The sequence below is a fragment of the Marmota flaviventris genome, chromosome 11, assembly GCF_047511675.1.
Source record: "Marmota flaviventris isolate mMarFla1 chromosome 11, mMarFla1.hap1, whole genome shotgun sequence".
Classification (NCBI taxonomy): Eukaryota; Metazoa; Chordata; class Mammalia; order Rodentia; family Sciuridae; genus Marmota; species Marmota flaviventris.
The window spans coordinates 7,849,788-7,866,206 of record NC_092508.1 but is presented as its reverse complement, the minus strand read 5'-3'; the positions used below and the strand labels follow the sequence as shown (position 1 = coordinate 7,866,206).

At 56.9% G+C, this 16,419-nt stretch overlaps 1 protein-coding gene across 1 annotated transcript; it reads left to right on the top strand.

Moving 5' to 3' along the window:
- The first annotated feature begins 4,402 nt into the window (after positions 1 to 4,402).
- On the top strand, positions 4,403 to 8,507 carry B3gnt7 (UDP-GlcNAc:betaGal beta-1,3-N-acetylglucosaminyltransferase 7). The gene is made up of 2 exons (XM_027941765.2): positions 4,403 to 4,463; positions 6,225 to 8,507. Exons 1-2 carry the CDS (start codon positions 4,453 to 4,455, stop codon positions 7,417 to 7,419), a joined length of 1,206 nt encoding a protein of 401 aa, XP_027797566.2. The 5' UTR covers positions 4,403 to 4,452; the 3' UTR covers positions 7,420 to 8,507.
- The last annotated feature ends 7,912 nt before the right edge of the window (positions 8,508 to 16,419 follow it).

Here is a 16,419-nt window from a genome sequence, read left to right as displayed (position 1 = left end):
GCAGGCTGTGCCCAGCTCTGAGTTACTCTTCCATGTAGGGAACAGCTGTTTTCAAACTGTCCTAAACCTTTTTCGCTCCGTAGTTTGCTGTGAGCTGATCCATGCTGAGTTGAAGTACTGAGGTGGTACTTTGTCAAAACCATCTGCCTGTCAAAAACAGAAGGTCCAAGCTGATAAATCAATCAATCATGCTAATAAGAATGACCACCAGGGACAGCCAGGCACAGTGGCACACACCTGCAATCTGAGGAACTCAGGAGGCTGAGGTAGGCGTATTAGAAGTTCAAGGTCAGCCTGGACAACTTAGCAAGACCCTGCCTCAAAATTAAAACATAAAGAATGAAAACCCATGACTTTATCAGCTTAATCAGAAGCACAGAGCGGCTTGGGCACATCAAACTCATATTAGGAAAACCAGGCCCACGAGTCTATCAAACACACCTGACCACCGAATGAAACAACCCTGTTACTTGAGGCCCATAAAAGTAGGGGCACCCCAAGACTGAACACAGCAGCACCTTGACCCAGTCACCTGGTCACTCATCATTAGCCTTCCCTAGGAAAATAGCCACAGCAATGGACCTCTGAATCTCTGTCCTCCGTTTCTCCTGCACCTGACAATCATGGAAGTCCCACTCCAAGCTGACCTCTCAAGCTCACTCAAACTGAACCATTAAACTACCATCAATCAGGATCTTTGCCTAGAATAATTCCCGTACTTTGACCCCTCTGTGCCCTGAACAAGTTCTTCTGGCTGGAAGCTGGAAGCACTGCCCACCTACAGTGACTCTGCGTCCACACCCGCTCCCTGCCCGGGCTCTCTGCCCAGCCTCCTGCGCCCCGGTGCTGCCTTGCCCTCTCCTAACCTTTCTGTGCGTTATGTATAGTGTGCAGCGTGACGCGTGACCTGTGTGTTAGAGACCTTAGAATTTAAGATGGGAATACAAGAACCTGTGATTGTCCTGCTGGTGACAGCTGGGTCACCCATGAGTAGCCTGTGAATTTAGTGCTATTCAATAAATTCTGACATTTTGGAAAGACACAAATGTGTTTGGTCTATGTTAATGACACAGCTCGCTCGTGACACTGGGATTACAGGCGTGTGCCACTGCACCCACCTAAGAACAGCAATTTCTTACCACTGGTGCTTGTCCGCAGACCCTCCACTGTGAATGTAGATGGCGGTGGCTGCCTGGAGGGTCCATTTCTGCTCAGGGTCTTTCAAATACTGAAGTAAATCCACACGTGGAAGAACTTCACGCTGTCGCAGCAAAGCCAACACAGCAGGCAGAGCTCTCTACCCAGTGGCCACCCGAGCTCCCAGCACCAGCTGTTGACCTCTCTCCAAGGGGCCCAGGGCTCCTCAGATTCTGCTTTTGGGTTCCCTGTGGCCCAAGATCCCCACTTGGTCCCACTAATCATTGAGCCCTGGCAGGCGATGTCTCCCCACTCCTACAGGGCACTGTTTCTGCTGTGGTCACTTAGGGTCTAGATTCCCAGCAAATGCGGGGAGAGTGTGGAGAGGAGGAATGGGCAGCAGGGCGCACGGTCCCCTCTGGGAGGTAAAGCTGCTCTGGAGGTCGATGTCTGAAGATCCTGAATTTGAGGCCAGCCTGGGCAACTAAGCAAGACTTTGTCTCAAAATTAAATGTAGTAAAGGCCAGGGGAAGGTAGCTCAGAGGCAGAACATTCCTGGGTTCAATCACCAGTCCCACAATAAAGGCAGGGAGAAAAGAGAGAGGGCTGGGCTGCAGCTCTGCGGCAGAGCGCTCACCCGCCCTGCACGTGTGAGGCACTGAGTCTGATCCTCAGCACCACATAAAATAAACAAATAAAATAAAGGCAAGCTGCCCATCTACAACTGATTTTTTTTTTAAATTTTATTTTAGAGACAGAGAAGTAATGGGGGAGGGGAGGAGGGAAGGGATACTTCTTAGGGTCCTTCCACACCCCAGCTCACTGAATTAACCTCAGGGCAGCAAGCTAAGGGGCACAGAGTGACCCTGGGGCTTGAATTCCTGCTATTTCCTACCTGATTCCCTCTGCTGACCCCCGACAGACTGCCTCCTGGGATCAGCTTTATCTCCTCAGCCTCTTCCTTCAACCAGGGCATGTGGGGCAGGGGAGATTCCATCTGCAGACTGACCTTGCTTGACCACCTGCTATCTTGAGAAAGTCCACAGAAATCTGATGGCCCTCAGGGCCGGACAGGTGGTATGAGCCAGACTGCGTGAGCCCAGGAGTGGAGGGGTGGGGGACTTGCTGTGCTTCTGGATAGGGATGGGTCCACGAAAACCCAAGGAGCCAGGCTCCCACACATCCCACCCACCCCACCCTCATCGAGCCATGTACCTAATTGCCATTCATTTCCCCATTCTGTGTTTGACCTATGCACAGAACACATAATCCCATGTGACAAACTGTCTCAACTGACCAGATTGCACTGGTGAAAACCCTGCGGACTTCGGGCAGCTCCCCTGGTTACCACCTCCTTGAGCCCTTGTGGTTCTGGGGCATTGTGGGGTGAGCCAAGCATCAATGATAAAATTGTCACCAGCAGCTGTCTGTCGTGATGCTCATCATGTAGGGGACACTGGCCTGCACGCTTCCCATGCGTCATCTCACATAACTGCACTGGCAGGAAATTGAGGTCTCAAGGGGATACGTCACCTGTCCCTAGAGACAGACAGGAAGTATAGGTCGCTGACCCCAACCCTGCTCTAGTCCCCAAACCTGAGCTCACAACCCCTTCCCAGGGACAGCTGTGTCCACCCTTCACCTGGCACCTGAGGAGATCCCACAGCACTGGGGTGAGTGGACAGGTAGGCCATTCTCAGCAGGGCCTCCCCCTTCTGCAAGGCCACACACTGCAAGGCAAACAGGGAGAATCCCAAAGCCTAGACAGCGAAACAAAGTGGGGATGGGTAGCCAGGGCAAAGCTGTGGTGAAGGGGACAGGGGCTGCAGGGACCGGGAGCTGTGGGTAGCTCTCAGTGGCAGGCAGCCAGGCCAGGGGACCCGCAGCTGCAGGCTAGGTTTTCCTCCTCATCCGGTGCTTCAGAACCTGTCATCCAGGGTCCTCCTCTGGATTCTGCCTGGAAGGCTTTCACATTCCCTGATTAGAGCTTACAACACCCTGGAAATTCCTTTGTACCTTAAATTTTTATTCCCCTTCCAAGAAGCTCTTGAGCCTTAAGGAAAGGGTTGAAGAGACTCTTCACCCAGCCTCATAGGTTTGGGACCAGTTAGGGCACTCTGCCCTCCCTGTGTGCCTCGGGGCAGGAAGGTAGCTTCCTGTCATTGCTATCTCTGGGAGAAGGGACAGCCTCCGGATCCAGGAGGCCTCCTGGCTACTAACCATGGGACCTCACTTGCCTGACTTTGTCCTCTTTGCACCTCCATTTATTTTCTATAAGGTACAGGTAGCCCCTAAAGGAAGTGAGCTATTCATGCCCGGGGCCTAGAACCTGGCTCGGCCACATTGTGACCACTGAATGAATGTCATCGGCATTGAGGGGACAGCTGAATTCCTCCATTTCAATTCTATGAGCACTTTGAAATTTTACTACATGCTCAGCTCTAGGAACCCATCAAGGAACAAGACCGAACAGACATCTGGCCAATGGCAGGCCAGGCTTTCCTGAGAAGGATTCTCCAAGTCAACTGGAGGGGACATCACCCCAGAGCCTGGGCCTGAGCCAAGATGCCCACTCCCCAAGAGGAGGTGGTCCTGGCACACAAGCGAATTAATAAAGACTTGGGGACAAAAAGGATTTTACGTGAAATATTTGTTAATGGATGGAAAGAAAAGAAACGGGGCCCAGGCAGACAGGCCTTCTCTTGGTGGTGGGGGGTGGGAGTGGAGAAGGAGCCGCCTGGAGCCACAGAGGAGCCGGGGCCTGGGCAGGGGCGGCCTCCTCTCCAGGTTAGCCAGGGGGCTCTGCTCCCAGCCCCGGGCCCTCTTTCCTCGCAGGCCCAGGCCCGGGGCTGGACTGCTGGGCCCGCGAGGGGAGCCGGGAGAGGACGGCCACCCCGGCGGGCCCCCGCCCCCGCCCCCAGGGCGAGTCTGAATGGGGCCGCAGGGAGGCGCCGCGGCGAGGGGCGGCCCGTGGGCGTGGAGGTGGGCGGGTGTCCCGGTTTCCCACGTGTCCTGGAGAGGCGACCCCGGCAGCCCCGCGGAGGAGTCGTGCACCGCGGCGGAGGTGACCCTCGCGGGCTCCGAGGTCCGCTCTCCGCCCTGCGCGCCTCGGGGAGCGGGTCGCCCTCCCTGCGGCCGAGGCCCGAAGGGGTTAACGCACCTGGGCCGCCGCCCCGGCCCCTCCTCCCGCCGCCCGGAAGACGAAAGCGGCGGTGGGGGCGCGGCCCGTCCTCGCCCGCCCGCCCGCAGTCCCCAGCCGCTGCGCCCGGAGCTGCGACCCGCGCGCCCCGCTCCGCCGCCCCGGCCCGGGCCGCCATGTCTCTGTGGTGAGTGGGGCCCTCGCAGGGCGCGGGGGCCGGGGGGCTCGCCGTCCCCCCGCGGCGCCGACGGCTGGCGATGCCCGCCGGCTGCCCGGGCGGGACTCAGTTTCCCCGACGGGCGCGCGGCGGTGGCAGGAGATGCCCGGCCGTGCGCGGCGCCCGAACGGCAGGTGGGCGGCGGGGGGCGCGGGGCGCGCGCCCGGGTCCCCAGCCCCGCCGCCCGGCAGCCGCCCCCAAGCCCCGTCCCCACGCCCGCCGGCTCGCAGACCGCCGCGGGCCTCCCGCGCCCGCGACCCCCGCCCCGTGCCGCGGCCTCCTCCCGGCCACAGCCCCGGCCGCCCGCCGCGACCCCTGCTCCTGCCCCTCCCGAGCTTCTCTCATCAGCGCAGCGGCTGGCGCAGGTGGAGCGCGCCTGCAGGGCGGCCCAGGTGCTGACCTCCCCCTCCGGACTCCGGTCCCGAGTACGGGGCTTCTCCGCAGCCCACAGGGCTGGAAGACCCCCGGATCCAGGGTGCTCGGCGCCCCTCGCGGGGAGGGGCAGGCCTCGGGTCTCATCACCCTGCCCCCGCACTTTGAGGTGACCCTGTTTTCCACCAACTTGGTGTCCAGGAAACCTTGGGGCTCCATGGGGAAAACTCGCCCTATGGGGTTCAGCCTTAACCCCCTGGCCCTGAGGACACCCTGGGCACCTCCACTGGCTCCTTGTCTCTCCCTGCACTTCCTGCTGAGAAGGTCAGCGCCATCTCCCTGCTGGGCCAACCTACCTATCCCCGGGCCCTCAGCTTCCATGTGCCGCAGGGAAGAGTGGGCAGACCTCCTGGCATCTGCGTGCTGCACTGTGGGTACTGGGGAGCAGGGTCCAAGCCCTAAAGAGTGGGTGGCTGCTGGTGAAGAGCTCTGATTTTGGCTCCAGAAATGGGTGTGGTGAGGTTCCTGGCTCTGAATGTTTTCCCTCCCAGGAGAAGAGCTGGGGACCTCATCGCTCCCCATGATGTAGGGGTAGGGGGCATGGGTCATCCGCCCTCAGGTCTGTTGTCAACCATAGGGCTGTTCTTTTTTTCTTTTCTTTTTTCTTTGGTACCATGAATTGAAACCAGGGTGCTTAACCACCGAGCCATATCCCCAGCCCTTTTTAATATTTTATTTAGAGACTGGGTTTCACTGAGTTGCTTAGGGGCTCCCTATGTTGCTGAGGCTGGCTTTGAGCTCAAGATCCTTCTGCCTCAGCCTCCTGAGCTGCTGGGATGACAGGCGTGTGCCTCTGTGCCTGGCTAAGAGCTGTCCTTTTCTGTTGGTTCAGTAGCAATAGCAACTCTCCAGTGCGCCCCACAGTGTGATTGGGCTCCCAGGCTGCAGAGAGGGTGCCATCTCTGCCCCTCCCAGTGACCCTGGCTCAGAGTCAAAAAATCATGCTTCTGTTGCTCCTGGGGCTACACCAGGAAATGAAAGCTCCTGGGCAGGGGGACAGGGCCTCTTACCTGTCATCTCACCAGGTGGTCCTCCAGGAAGATGGCAGCACTTCACTGACCCCATGCCAAGCCCTGTGTTCTGTCCCACTTGGGGGAAGTAGAAGTGTGGCTTGGAGAGGTTAAGTGAACCCACATGTACCTTGGAGGTGGCAAGGTCAAGGTGGGAACCCCCAGTGCTCCTTGGGTAGGGTGGTAAGCTTGGGAGAGGAAGCGGACTATTCCCTGACCTTTGGGCCTGGAACCCGCTGGGGCTGCCAGGAGAATAGCAGCTCACACTCTCCTCCTTCCCTCCCCCCAGGAAGAGAACCCTCTACAGGAGTGCGTGCCTGGCCCTGGCTCTCCTCGTGGCTGTCACGGTATTCCAGCGCAGTCTGACTCCTGGTCAGTTTCTGCAAGAGCCTCCACCCCCCACGCTGGGGTCACCAAAGGCCCAGAAGCTGAGTGGAAACCTGGTGAACCCTAAGAGCTTTTGGAAGAGCCCCAAGGATGTGGTGGACCCCACCCCTACGGCCTCCCAGGGGCCCCAAACCTGGGACGTGACCACCACTAACTGCTCGGCCAACGTCAACCTGACCCATCAGCCCTGGTTCCAGGGCCTGGAGCCACACTTCCGGCAGTTCCTGTTCTATCGTCACTGCCGGTACTTCCCGATGCTGATGAACCACCCCGAGAAGTGTGGCGGTGACGTCTACCTGCTGGTGGTCGTCAAGTCCGTCATTACCCAGCATGACCGCCGCGAGGCCATCCGCCAGACCTGGGGCCGCGAGTGGGAGTCTGCTGGCAGGGGCCGAGGCGCTGTGCGCACCCTCTTCCTGCTGGGCACGGCCTCCAAACAGGAGGAGCGGACCCACTACCAGCAGCTGCTGGCCTACGAGGACCGTCTCTACCACGACATCCTGCAGTGGGACTTCCTTGACAGCTTCTTCAACCTCACCCTCAAGGAGATCCACTTCCTCAAGTGGCTGGACATCTACTGCCCCAACATCCCCTTCGTCTTCAAGGGTGACGATGATGTCTTCGTGAATCCCACCAACCTGCTTGAGTTTCTGGCTGACCGGCAGCCACAGGAAAACCTGTTTGTGGGTGACGTCCTGCAGCGCGCGCGGCCCATCCGCAGGAAGGACAACAAGTACTACATCCCCCCCATCCTGTACAGCAAGGCCAGCTACCCGCCCTATGCTGGCGGTGGGGGCTTCCTCATGGCCGGCAGGCTGGCCCGCCGCCTGCACCACGCCTGTGACACCCTGGAACTCTACCCCATTGATGACGTCTTCCTGGGCATGTGCCTGGAGGTGCTGGGCGTGCAGCCCACAGCCCACAAGGGCTTCAAGACCTTCGGCATCTCCCAGAACCGCAGCAGCCGCATGAACAAGGAGCCCTGCTTTTTCCGCTCCATGCTAGTGGTGCACAAGCTGCTACCCGCAGAGCTGCTGGCCATGTGGGGGCTGGTGCATGGCAACCTCACCTGCTCCCGGAAGCTCCAGGTGCTGTGACGCTGCAGGCCACTAGGGCATGTGCTCAGTGCCCAGAGTGCTGGGGCTGGAACTGCAGTGCCCGGGCATGGCCTTTGATCCCCTGCTGAAGGTGAAGGGTTTGGGCATTCTGTGCCCCTAGGTGCAGGGACCAGAGGGGGATCCCAGAAGTTCCCAGAAAGCAAGGCCCAGGAACGCTGGAGCTTCCCAGACTGGAGGTGATCCGAGGAGCTGGGACCCTCCTAGTCTGGCCTGTGAGAGGCCCTGGTGGCCTCTGAGGGAACCCTGTGCTCGGGTGTCTGGGCTGGGCCTAGCCCCGGTTGGTCTGCGGCTGCCGCTTGCCTTCACAGAGAATCTCTCTGTGAATTGCCTCGGTCTCCCCAGGGCCAGATGGCCTTGCAGGAGAAGCTCAGCCCTGTGCAGGCTCACAGGTCCCCCACAGTCCACAACTTGGTGTCTTCCAGGACGAGAGCCCCAGAAGGCTCCAGCACGGCCCAGGGCTGCCTGGAGCCTGTGTCTCTGCTCCAAGGGCCTTGGCTCCTGGCTGTGTCCTCTCACGGCCAGGAGTGTGACCAGCCACTCTGTCTACCTCAGCGCTCCTCCAGACCTCGGCGTGGGTTGCAGCCCACCCAACCCTGACGCAGGGCAGAAGCACAGCGCTCCTGGCCCCCAAGTCCCGGTGCTGTCTGACCCGAGCCCGAGCCCCGGTCCCTCTGGCAGCCCCCCTGAGGCTGGTTCCCTGGCCAGAAACTAGCTGATTTGGCCCTGGAAATGGACAGTCCTCGATTACTGTGAAGTTTTATTTATGAAGAATTTGGAGGAAGAAGGCTCTGGCCTCAGGAGGTGATGGACCCTTCTGCCTCTCCTGCCTGTTCCCTCAGCCACTTTTACCCCCAGCCAAGCACCCCCCCACCCCTTCACAGCCCTCTCCAGATACCTCCCCACCACACCCCTGCTCTTTCAGGGCCTGAGCAGACCAGCATGTGCCCTGTGAAGGGATGGACCAGGCCGTAGGGGTGGATAGCGAAAGGTTGCATCCCTGCCTCAGGGTGGGGTCACCTGGTTAAGATGGGGGATTGTCTATTTTCTCAATAAAATGGGACTGTTTTTTTTCTGGTGTGAAATCTGTTGCCAGCTCCGTCCGAGAGCCTTTCTGGGACCAAGGTTGCCAGAGGTTTCTGAGATAGCTAGTTCCTTATTGGCCTTGGCTGGTGGGTGCACAAGGACCCCCAGAAGAGCCCTGGAGGAAGGTGCCCACTGGGATTAAAGTGGGGGTGTGGAGGTGCAGCAGGCGAGATCCCTGTGAGCTGTGGCCCCCAGCTGTTTCAGGCATCAGGGTGAACAGCTGAAGCGCTGGCCCAGGGGTGAGCCTGAGACCAGAATTTCAGTGGCTGAGATTGGGCAGGTGTCTACCAAAACCAGTGGCCTCTCTTCCTGTCACCTGGAAGCACTGAACCCGGTTCAGTGTGGTTCAGGGCTAGAGTTGGGGTGACTGCCCTGTGCATGTTCCTTGGCCTGAACTGCTGCCTTCAGGGAGGGAGGGCAGCTACCCAGGAGAGGCCCACCAGGACCGTAGCAGAGAGCAAGCTGGCGGCTCCCTGGCTGGGCCAGCTCGGGAGCACCCCATAGGGGCCAAAGGGATGCCCACTGTGGGCCCAGTCATCCATATCCAAGCCCCTGGGAGGGAAGAGAGCACAGGGTGCTGCTGTTCCTCCCTCTACAACACAGGTCTTCCCATCTCCCTCGACTGTGTTCCCATCAACCACCTACTTTTTGTTCGTGATTGAACCCGGTGGCACTTTACCCCTGAGCTCCACACCCACTCCGTTTCTAAATTTTGAGACAGGGGCTCACTAAATGGCTGGCCTCTGACTTGCTCTTGTTCCCTCTTGTCTCAGTCTCCAGACTCACTGTGATTACAGGTGTGCGCCACCACGCCCAGCTTCAGCTACATTATTTCAGAGCAAAAAAGTTATTAAGAATTATTGCGACAGCAGATCATTAAACCAAGTGCAGGGCCCTTTTGAGAAGCCCAGCCCTGCTGTGGACTGCAGGAGGCCCTGAGTTAATAGTCCAGTCAGGGGGAGGGCAGCATAGAGGGTGGAAGGGCCGGCCATACTACCCAGAGGCCCAGGGGGCAGTGTGCAGGCCTGTGGGCAGCTGAAGGGCCACTTAATCAAAGGGCAAAGGGAGGCAGGTGGATAGCTCTGGTGCTGGGGAGGCAGGCAGGGCACATTCTCTGGCCTCTCAGATTCAGGAAGGTGTCTAGACTTGACCTTGAGAGCAGAGGGCCAAGGTACCTGGGGGTAGGGCTATCTTCAGGAACCGAAGAGACCAACAGGCTTGGGGCCTCTGCAGCTGTCTCCTGGGCTCATTCTGCATGACCCTGACTGAGCCCCATTGACTGGAAGCCCTAGGTGGGGCAGCCTTTTTCCCCGTGGATCCTAATGATGCTGAGGCCACCTCACAGCCACTCAGTGCTCTGGCTGTCCTCAGCCTCCGCCTGGCCAGATGTGGGGCCTCACTCACCACACTCTTCCTGGCAGGCCGGTGGGGAGTCCTGCATCAGCATAGCAGAAGGGCAGAGGACCTGCCTGGGGTGGGCTGGGGGGTGAGAGCGGGCACCGCCCTGGGCTGGCGGTGCACCTGTCTTGAGGGAGGTGTGGATTTCTGTCTGTCATGGAGGGACAGTCCAGGCTTCCGGACAAGAGCCCAGAAGTGCAAAAACTTAGGACATGAGCAGGAACCGCTGCTGGGAACAGTGTGGGGGAGGGGTTGGTGAAAGTTAGGGGACTCTCTGCAGGTACTGAGGCGCCATCACAGTTTCCCAAGCAAAGCAAAAGAGTCGTAGAAATGCATCCTCACCCCCAGTCCCCCACCCAGGGCGTGGTGAGGGAGCCAGCCTCAGGCCTGTTTGGCTTGGCAGGACATACAGGTCAGGATGGGCACATGGCCCCAAACCTCCCCCACTGTCCCCTGGCTCCTCTCCCCTCTAGCAGGGAGGAGCTCCACAAAGCAGGGGCTGGGACCTGGAAGGAGAATGGCCAGGCGCAGCCACCTGGAGCCAGCCTTGGAGGACACCCAGCCCAGATGCCATCCCAGCTGGTCCTGCCCTCCGCCTGCTCCTGATCTGGCCACTCTGCCCAGCTGACCCTGGGAGAGTGACCTGAGTCCCAGCCTCCTCAGTCCTGACTGTCTCTGAAGACAACGCTGACCTTTGCGAGGTCCACTGCTGATCACTTTGGGAAACAAACAGGTCATTCTGGAAGATTCAGGCATTTACAGTCTTGCTTCTGTTGTGGGGTCCTAAATGCTGAGTCTGACACCCCTATAACAAAGACAGGTTGACAAGAGAAAAGCGTAACAAATCAAAGTCCTGTGTGACACAGTAACCTTCAGAAATTAGGACCCCAAGATCAGGCAGGCCGGCTGTTGTGATGTAATGGTCCCCCCTAATTGTAAAATACAGGGAGAAACCCAGCAAGGCCTGTCTGCCCAGATTCCTGGCCTCTCTGTGTGGCGTTCCTTCCCTCAGGCGAGTGGGGAGTCCGGCATTAGCATAGCAGAAGGGCAGAGGACTTCAGGAATAGGCAGGACCCTCCGGAATGAGGGTCTTCCTGGGACAATGGAGTGACTTTTTGTGGCTTGCTTTGGAAGAGGGAGCTCTGCTTCCCGTGACCTGCCTTCATGGAGAGTAATTCTGGTGTCTGAAGACCTTCAGGGGAGCAGAGGGGACAGACTTCTCCCCGAGGCCTTCAGTCTGCTTTAGTTCAAAGCACTCAGCATGCCACTGAGGCAGACTTTGGGGTGTCATTTTCTGGGCCCCAACACTGACAATAAGGATAACAATGGCCACCTTAGGGAGCACATTTGATTCGCCTTACACTGTGGGTAGCATTTACATGAATAATCGAGAAGACTTACGTGACTTCAGGGTACAAATGTGTTCATATTAAGATTTTTCCTCTTTGGTGATTTCACTCCCTCACATGTCCTTGTTGGCAGAACATCCAGTCACCCTCTTGGAGCCCACTCATCCCAAATTGTGTGAGAACTTCAGGGACTTGCTTAGTCCAAAGGGCTTCCTCCGGCAAGTCTGGGCAGGCCCTTCCAGCTGTCCCCCCTCACTCCACACTGTGGCGCTGTCGGACACGGGACCTGCACAGTCCTGTGGCTTCTCAGGCTGGGCCTGGGCTGCCTAGGCTGCAGGGCAGCCCATGTTTCAGACGCAAAGTGTCCTTCTCTGTCACCCTTACCAGCTCAGTCGTCCTTCTCCAAAAGGCAGCACTATGTTTGGGGTACTGGGTCCTGTGGCTCCTGGTCAGCTGCGGCCTTGTAGGTAAAGCCCACAAACACTCAGGTTCCCTCTGTCCTACTGAAGCAACTTCTGAGGTCTTTGGTGACAGTACATCAGCCCCCAACCTGATTTGGGAGAGCAGGGCCTGGTGGAACTGGGAGGGGTAAGGCTATTTCTCACCAAAGGCCCAGGGCTTCATCCGGCAAAAGGCCCCCCTTTTCCCCTCCACCAGCTCTGCATTCCAAGGGGCCTCGAAGAGGGCCAGCCTTTGTCAGGCCCCAAAAAGTCCAATTCCGCTCTTCCCCCAGGGCTGGGGTGCCTACTTGGCCACATTTGCATAACTAAAGGAGACCACTCAAAGAATCCTCCCCTTAACAAAGAAAGCCTGTTCCTGGGTGACTACTCCAGGCACCTAGGCTGGGGAGCAGGGGGAAGCTTCTGGAATCTGCGGCCTCCAGAGAAGTATCCCACAGTTATTGTGTGACAGGTCATGACTGGAACCCTGTGCCCCTCACTCCTGACCCCTTCTCCCTAACGTCTCCCCAGGGCTTCCATTTTCCTCCTTTTTTCCAAGTAACTTAATAGTAAACATGGATTCGCTGGTTTTGCCCAAATGTCCAAGATGTAATGAAATGTGATGTTCGATGTGTGATTGAAAATTTGGGGTTTGGTGGGGCTGGGGATGTGGCTCAAGCAGTTGCGCGCTCGCCTGGCATGCGCGGTGCGCTGGGTTTGATCCTCAGCACCACATAAAAATAAAATACACATGTTTAAAAAAAAAGAAAATTTGGGGTTTGGGGAAACTTGGCAGTATTAGCACTGTATGGGGTGGCACTGTTTTTCCAGATAATTATTTGAAAATTTCTGAAGCGAACCTTTTATTTCAATGAGGCACTGGGCATGGTCTGAAGCAGCCCGTGGTCGCTGTTGCCTTTAAGTAGCAGGTGCTGATGGCCCGCCAGCGCCTCTCATCTGGGAGAGCTTCAGTCACTTCTCTCCCTCCTGTGGAAGACCCTCCGTTGGCCATTCAGTTCTTTTCTTCCAGTAGAAACGTGTGCTCTTTGACATCTCCTTCAGCCCCTGCTAGGAGTGACATAAATCTCCTGACATTCTCATTTCTGTGTCTGCCCAGGACATGAATGTACCCTGAAAATGATCTTTATTTGGGGGTTGCTGGGAATAGAACCCAGCGGTGCTTTACCGCAGAGCCACATCCCCAGCCCTATTTTTCATTTTAAGATGGGGTCTCGCTGAGTTGCTAAGGGTTTGCTAAATTGCTGCGGCTGGTCTCCAACTGATGAGCCTTCTGCCTCAGCCTCCGGAGTAGCTAAAAATTATCTTCCAAGCTTGCCTTTATATTAAAATGAACACAGACACACCAGAAATGGAGACTCTCGGTTCTATAGTGAGAGGCACTCACTATAGGCCCTGGAGGTGAGCCAATGCACGAAGTCTCCAACAGGGCGAAGGCTGCAACTCAGAGGGGCGCTCCCCAGGGGCCTCGGCCGCCTGGCGCGGGCAGCGGGTGGGGATCTGCGAGCCCCGCCTCCCCCCAGCGGCAGGTGGTCTATCACGGAGCACCCCGCTTCCCCGGTGCCGCCCAACCCAACAGGAATGCCCGGAATTCCTTCCTGGCCCGGGTTCTGCGCGCCCGCGGCCCCTATCGCCGGCAGAAAGGAGCCCAGGCCACCCGCGCCGGCCTGGGGCAGTGCTGGGGACAATGGCGCTTGGCGGTCGAGGACTTGCGGGGAGCCCGCGAGTGTATGAGGTCGCCATCCGCTGGATCCCGGGGTCTGCGGAGGAGGTGGGGTCGCGGTTTGCACCGTGCGCGCCCCGAGCAGACGTCTCCGTGGGACCTACGGGCTGGCCTGCGCCGCTGGGACAGGGGGCGGGGACCCGGCAGCCCGCCAACCCCTCAGTGCTCAGTGCCCCCCAACCAGGTCACCTCAGGGTTTTGCAGACGCAATCCAGAAGAGGTCAGGGAGCGCCCCCAACTGACCACCTGGGGAACATCGGGACTTTAGTGCTGGGGGTCCATTTTGAGCTGGTTGGGTGAAATCTGAAACTGTCATTACTGTACCCCAAGTCATTCGTGTTATAAAAACATTGTAGCCGGGTGCGAGTTGCACGCCTGTGAGCCCAGCAGCTCAGGAGGCTGAGGCAGGAGGATCATGAGTTCAAAGCCAGCTTCAGCAACTTAGTGAGGCCCTAAGCAACTCAGTGAGACCATGTCTCTAAATAAAATATTAAAAAGGGCTGGGGATGTGGCTCAGTGGTCGAGTGCCCCTGGGTTCAATGGAAGGAAGGAAGGAAGGAAGTAGGTAGGTAGGTAAGTAGGTTGGTTGAATGCCTCAGTACCAGAGCTCCACACCAAGACTGAGCAGGAAGAGCCTCTGGACTTGTAATGCCTGGGTAAGGAAGACTTCATCCACCATGGGCGTCTAAGAGGTGGACTGTGCTGAGATGCGCACAGGCCTGGTTGCCTTGGAGGGAGTGAGAAGGTTTTGCGGTCCTCAGGCCCCCTTTGGGGCCTCCTCTTTCAGGGAGAAGGACTGCAGTTTTGACAGGCCAAGGACTTGAGCACGGCTCTTGAGTTGTCAGAAATCACACAGCAGGACCATCCTCACAGGCCTTGCTAGGCCCAGCTGAGGCCTCACAAGGGATTAATGTGCTGTGTCGATGTCTGGCGTCCAATCTCACAGACAAATGATACAATCATCAGTTTTTTCTTAGTGCGTCTCAGATATCTGTTGTTCAAGTGGCATGAAGTTCAACTCAAACAGGTTGAAACCTTCGGGGGATCTGTTGGCCCACATGAGTGAAATCCCAAGGAGCACTGCCTTCAGGGCTGGCCTGGTCCAGCAGCTGATCCAGGACAGAATTATAAACCAGCCACTCTATTCACAGAGCTGCATGGCTGGTTGAGGATGGGTTGAGACTGGACTCGGTTCACCTGGCTGTAAGGTGCACATTGCCACCACACAGAACACCTTGCATGTGGCCTGGTGACTTTGAGGCAAGTCTGGGAACATCTGACCTCTACTGCTGCCTGCAGTTAACCGGAGTCAGCTGCTGGTGAAAGACCAGCAGCTGAGACAGCTGGGCCTGCACCTGCAATCACAGTAACTCAGGGGGCTGGGGCAGGAGGATCACGCGTTTTAGGCCTGCCTGGGCAACTTAGTGAGACTCTGTCTCAAAATAAAAAATAAAAAGGGCTGGGGATGTGACTCCATGGGTAGAGCACCCCTGGATCCAATCCCTAGTACCAAAAAAAAAAAAAAAAAAAGACCCAAGATGTGGCCAGAAGCACAAATGCAATGAGTCTTTATAATACCATTTAATCAACCTAGAGTACATTTAACTTACTAAACAAAGATCAAGGACCCAAACATGATTTTAAAAGATGAAGCATATATATACAAAATATTATTCAACCATAAAAGGAGTGAAATCCTGGAGGAGATTGTGTTGGGTGAAATAAGCCAGGCACAGAGTCAATGGACACTGTGTGACTTTGTTGTAGGGACAAACGAGGCAAGGCACCACCGAGGACAGCAGGAGACAGTTTTATTTGGCTGCAGCCAGGTTCAGAGGGCACAGCTTTTGCTGTAATCAATCAATCCCCTGAACCCCGAGTTCAGGGAGTTTCAGAGTTTTATACCCAGCGTGTAAGGGGAGGGGCTCAGAAGTCCACAGTCTGCAGAAATTCACATAAAAGCAGCTTTTTCTTTCACTGTTCTGGGCAAGTTAACTCTTCAAGGACAGCGCCTGAGAAGGGGAGAGCTGCTTCTCCCCTCTCTTTCCTCCCCCTGCCAGCTGTTACCATGGAGCCCATTTGTAACTTATCTTAAAAATGTAGACATCTCTGTGAAGCCCAGCTCAAGGCCAGAGGCCTTGTTTGCACATTTCTACAAACTACTATACTGGATACATGTCTGTGAAAAACTAGGGGGTGTTCAGCACCTGGAGTGCTGGTATCTTCTCGACCAGTGGCCAAATAAACAGGGCAACACGAAAATAGGAAGTTTATCTACACTTGGACTCTTTTATAGAGATTCTTTTGCTGACAGACCTAAAATCAGCCATGGTGAAGAGGGCTTTTCTGTGGAGAAAGGAGGTGCCACTTCAACCTCACTCATGTAGAAGATTGAAAAGTTGATTTTATAGAACTTGAGACTAGAGTAGCAGTTAGTAAAGATTAGGGAGGGGCCCAGGCCTAGATGGAGACCTGAGACGGCGATGAGGCACATGTCACAGGCTGAAGCACGTGGCATGACTGGAGTCCACTCCACGTGGGACCATGGCAAGACACCGAGCTCCTGCCTACCCGCAGGTGCCAGAAGAGCTATTCCCCTTGTCCTTCACCTGAGCCAGCCTGGGGCCTTTGTCCCCAAGTGCTGGCTCCCTCCGGCCGAGCAGAAGTGCTTCATGAAGACTCGCCTGCGCCCCCATTCTTTCCAGGCCCACTCTCCCTTTCTGCAAGTTTGGTAACAAGTTCGGTAACACATTTGTGGTGCCATACAGGGAGTCACAGAGACAGGACACAGCAGGGGTGGGACCTGGGATGCTGAACCAACACCCTCTGCTGATGGCTAAGCAGCTGCCAGAGGCCCTTTGCCGAGGACCACATCAGCTGTGAGCGCCAGCCCCAACCTGACCCCTGTGTCTCTCTGAGACTGTCTGTCCCATTGGCAATGCGTCCTGCCTGACTTGTCCCTCCAGTC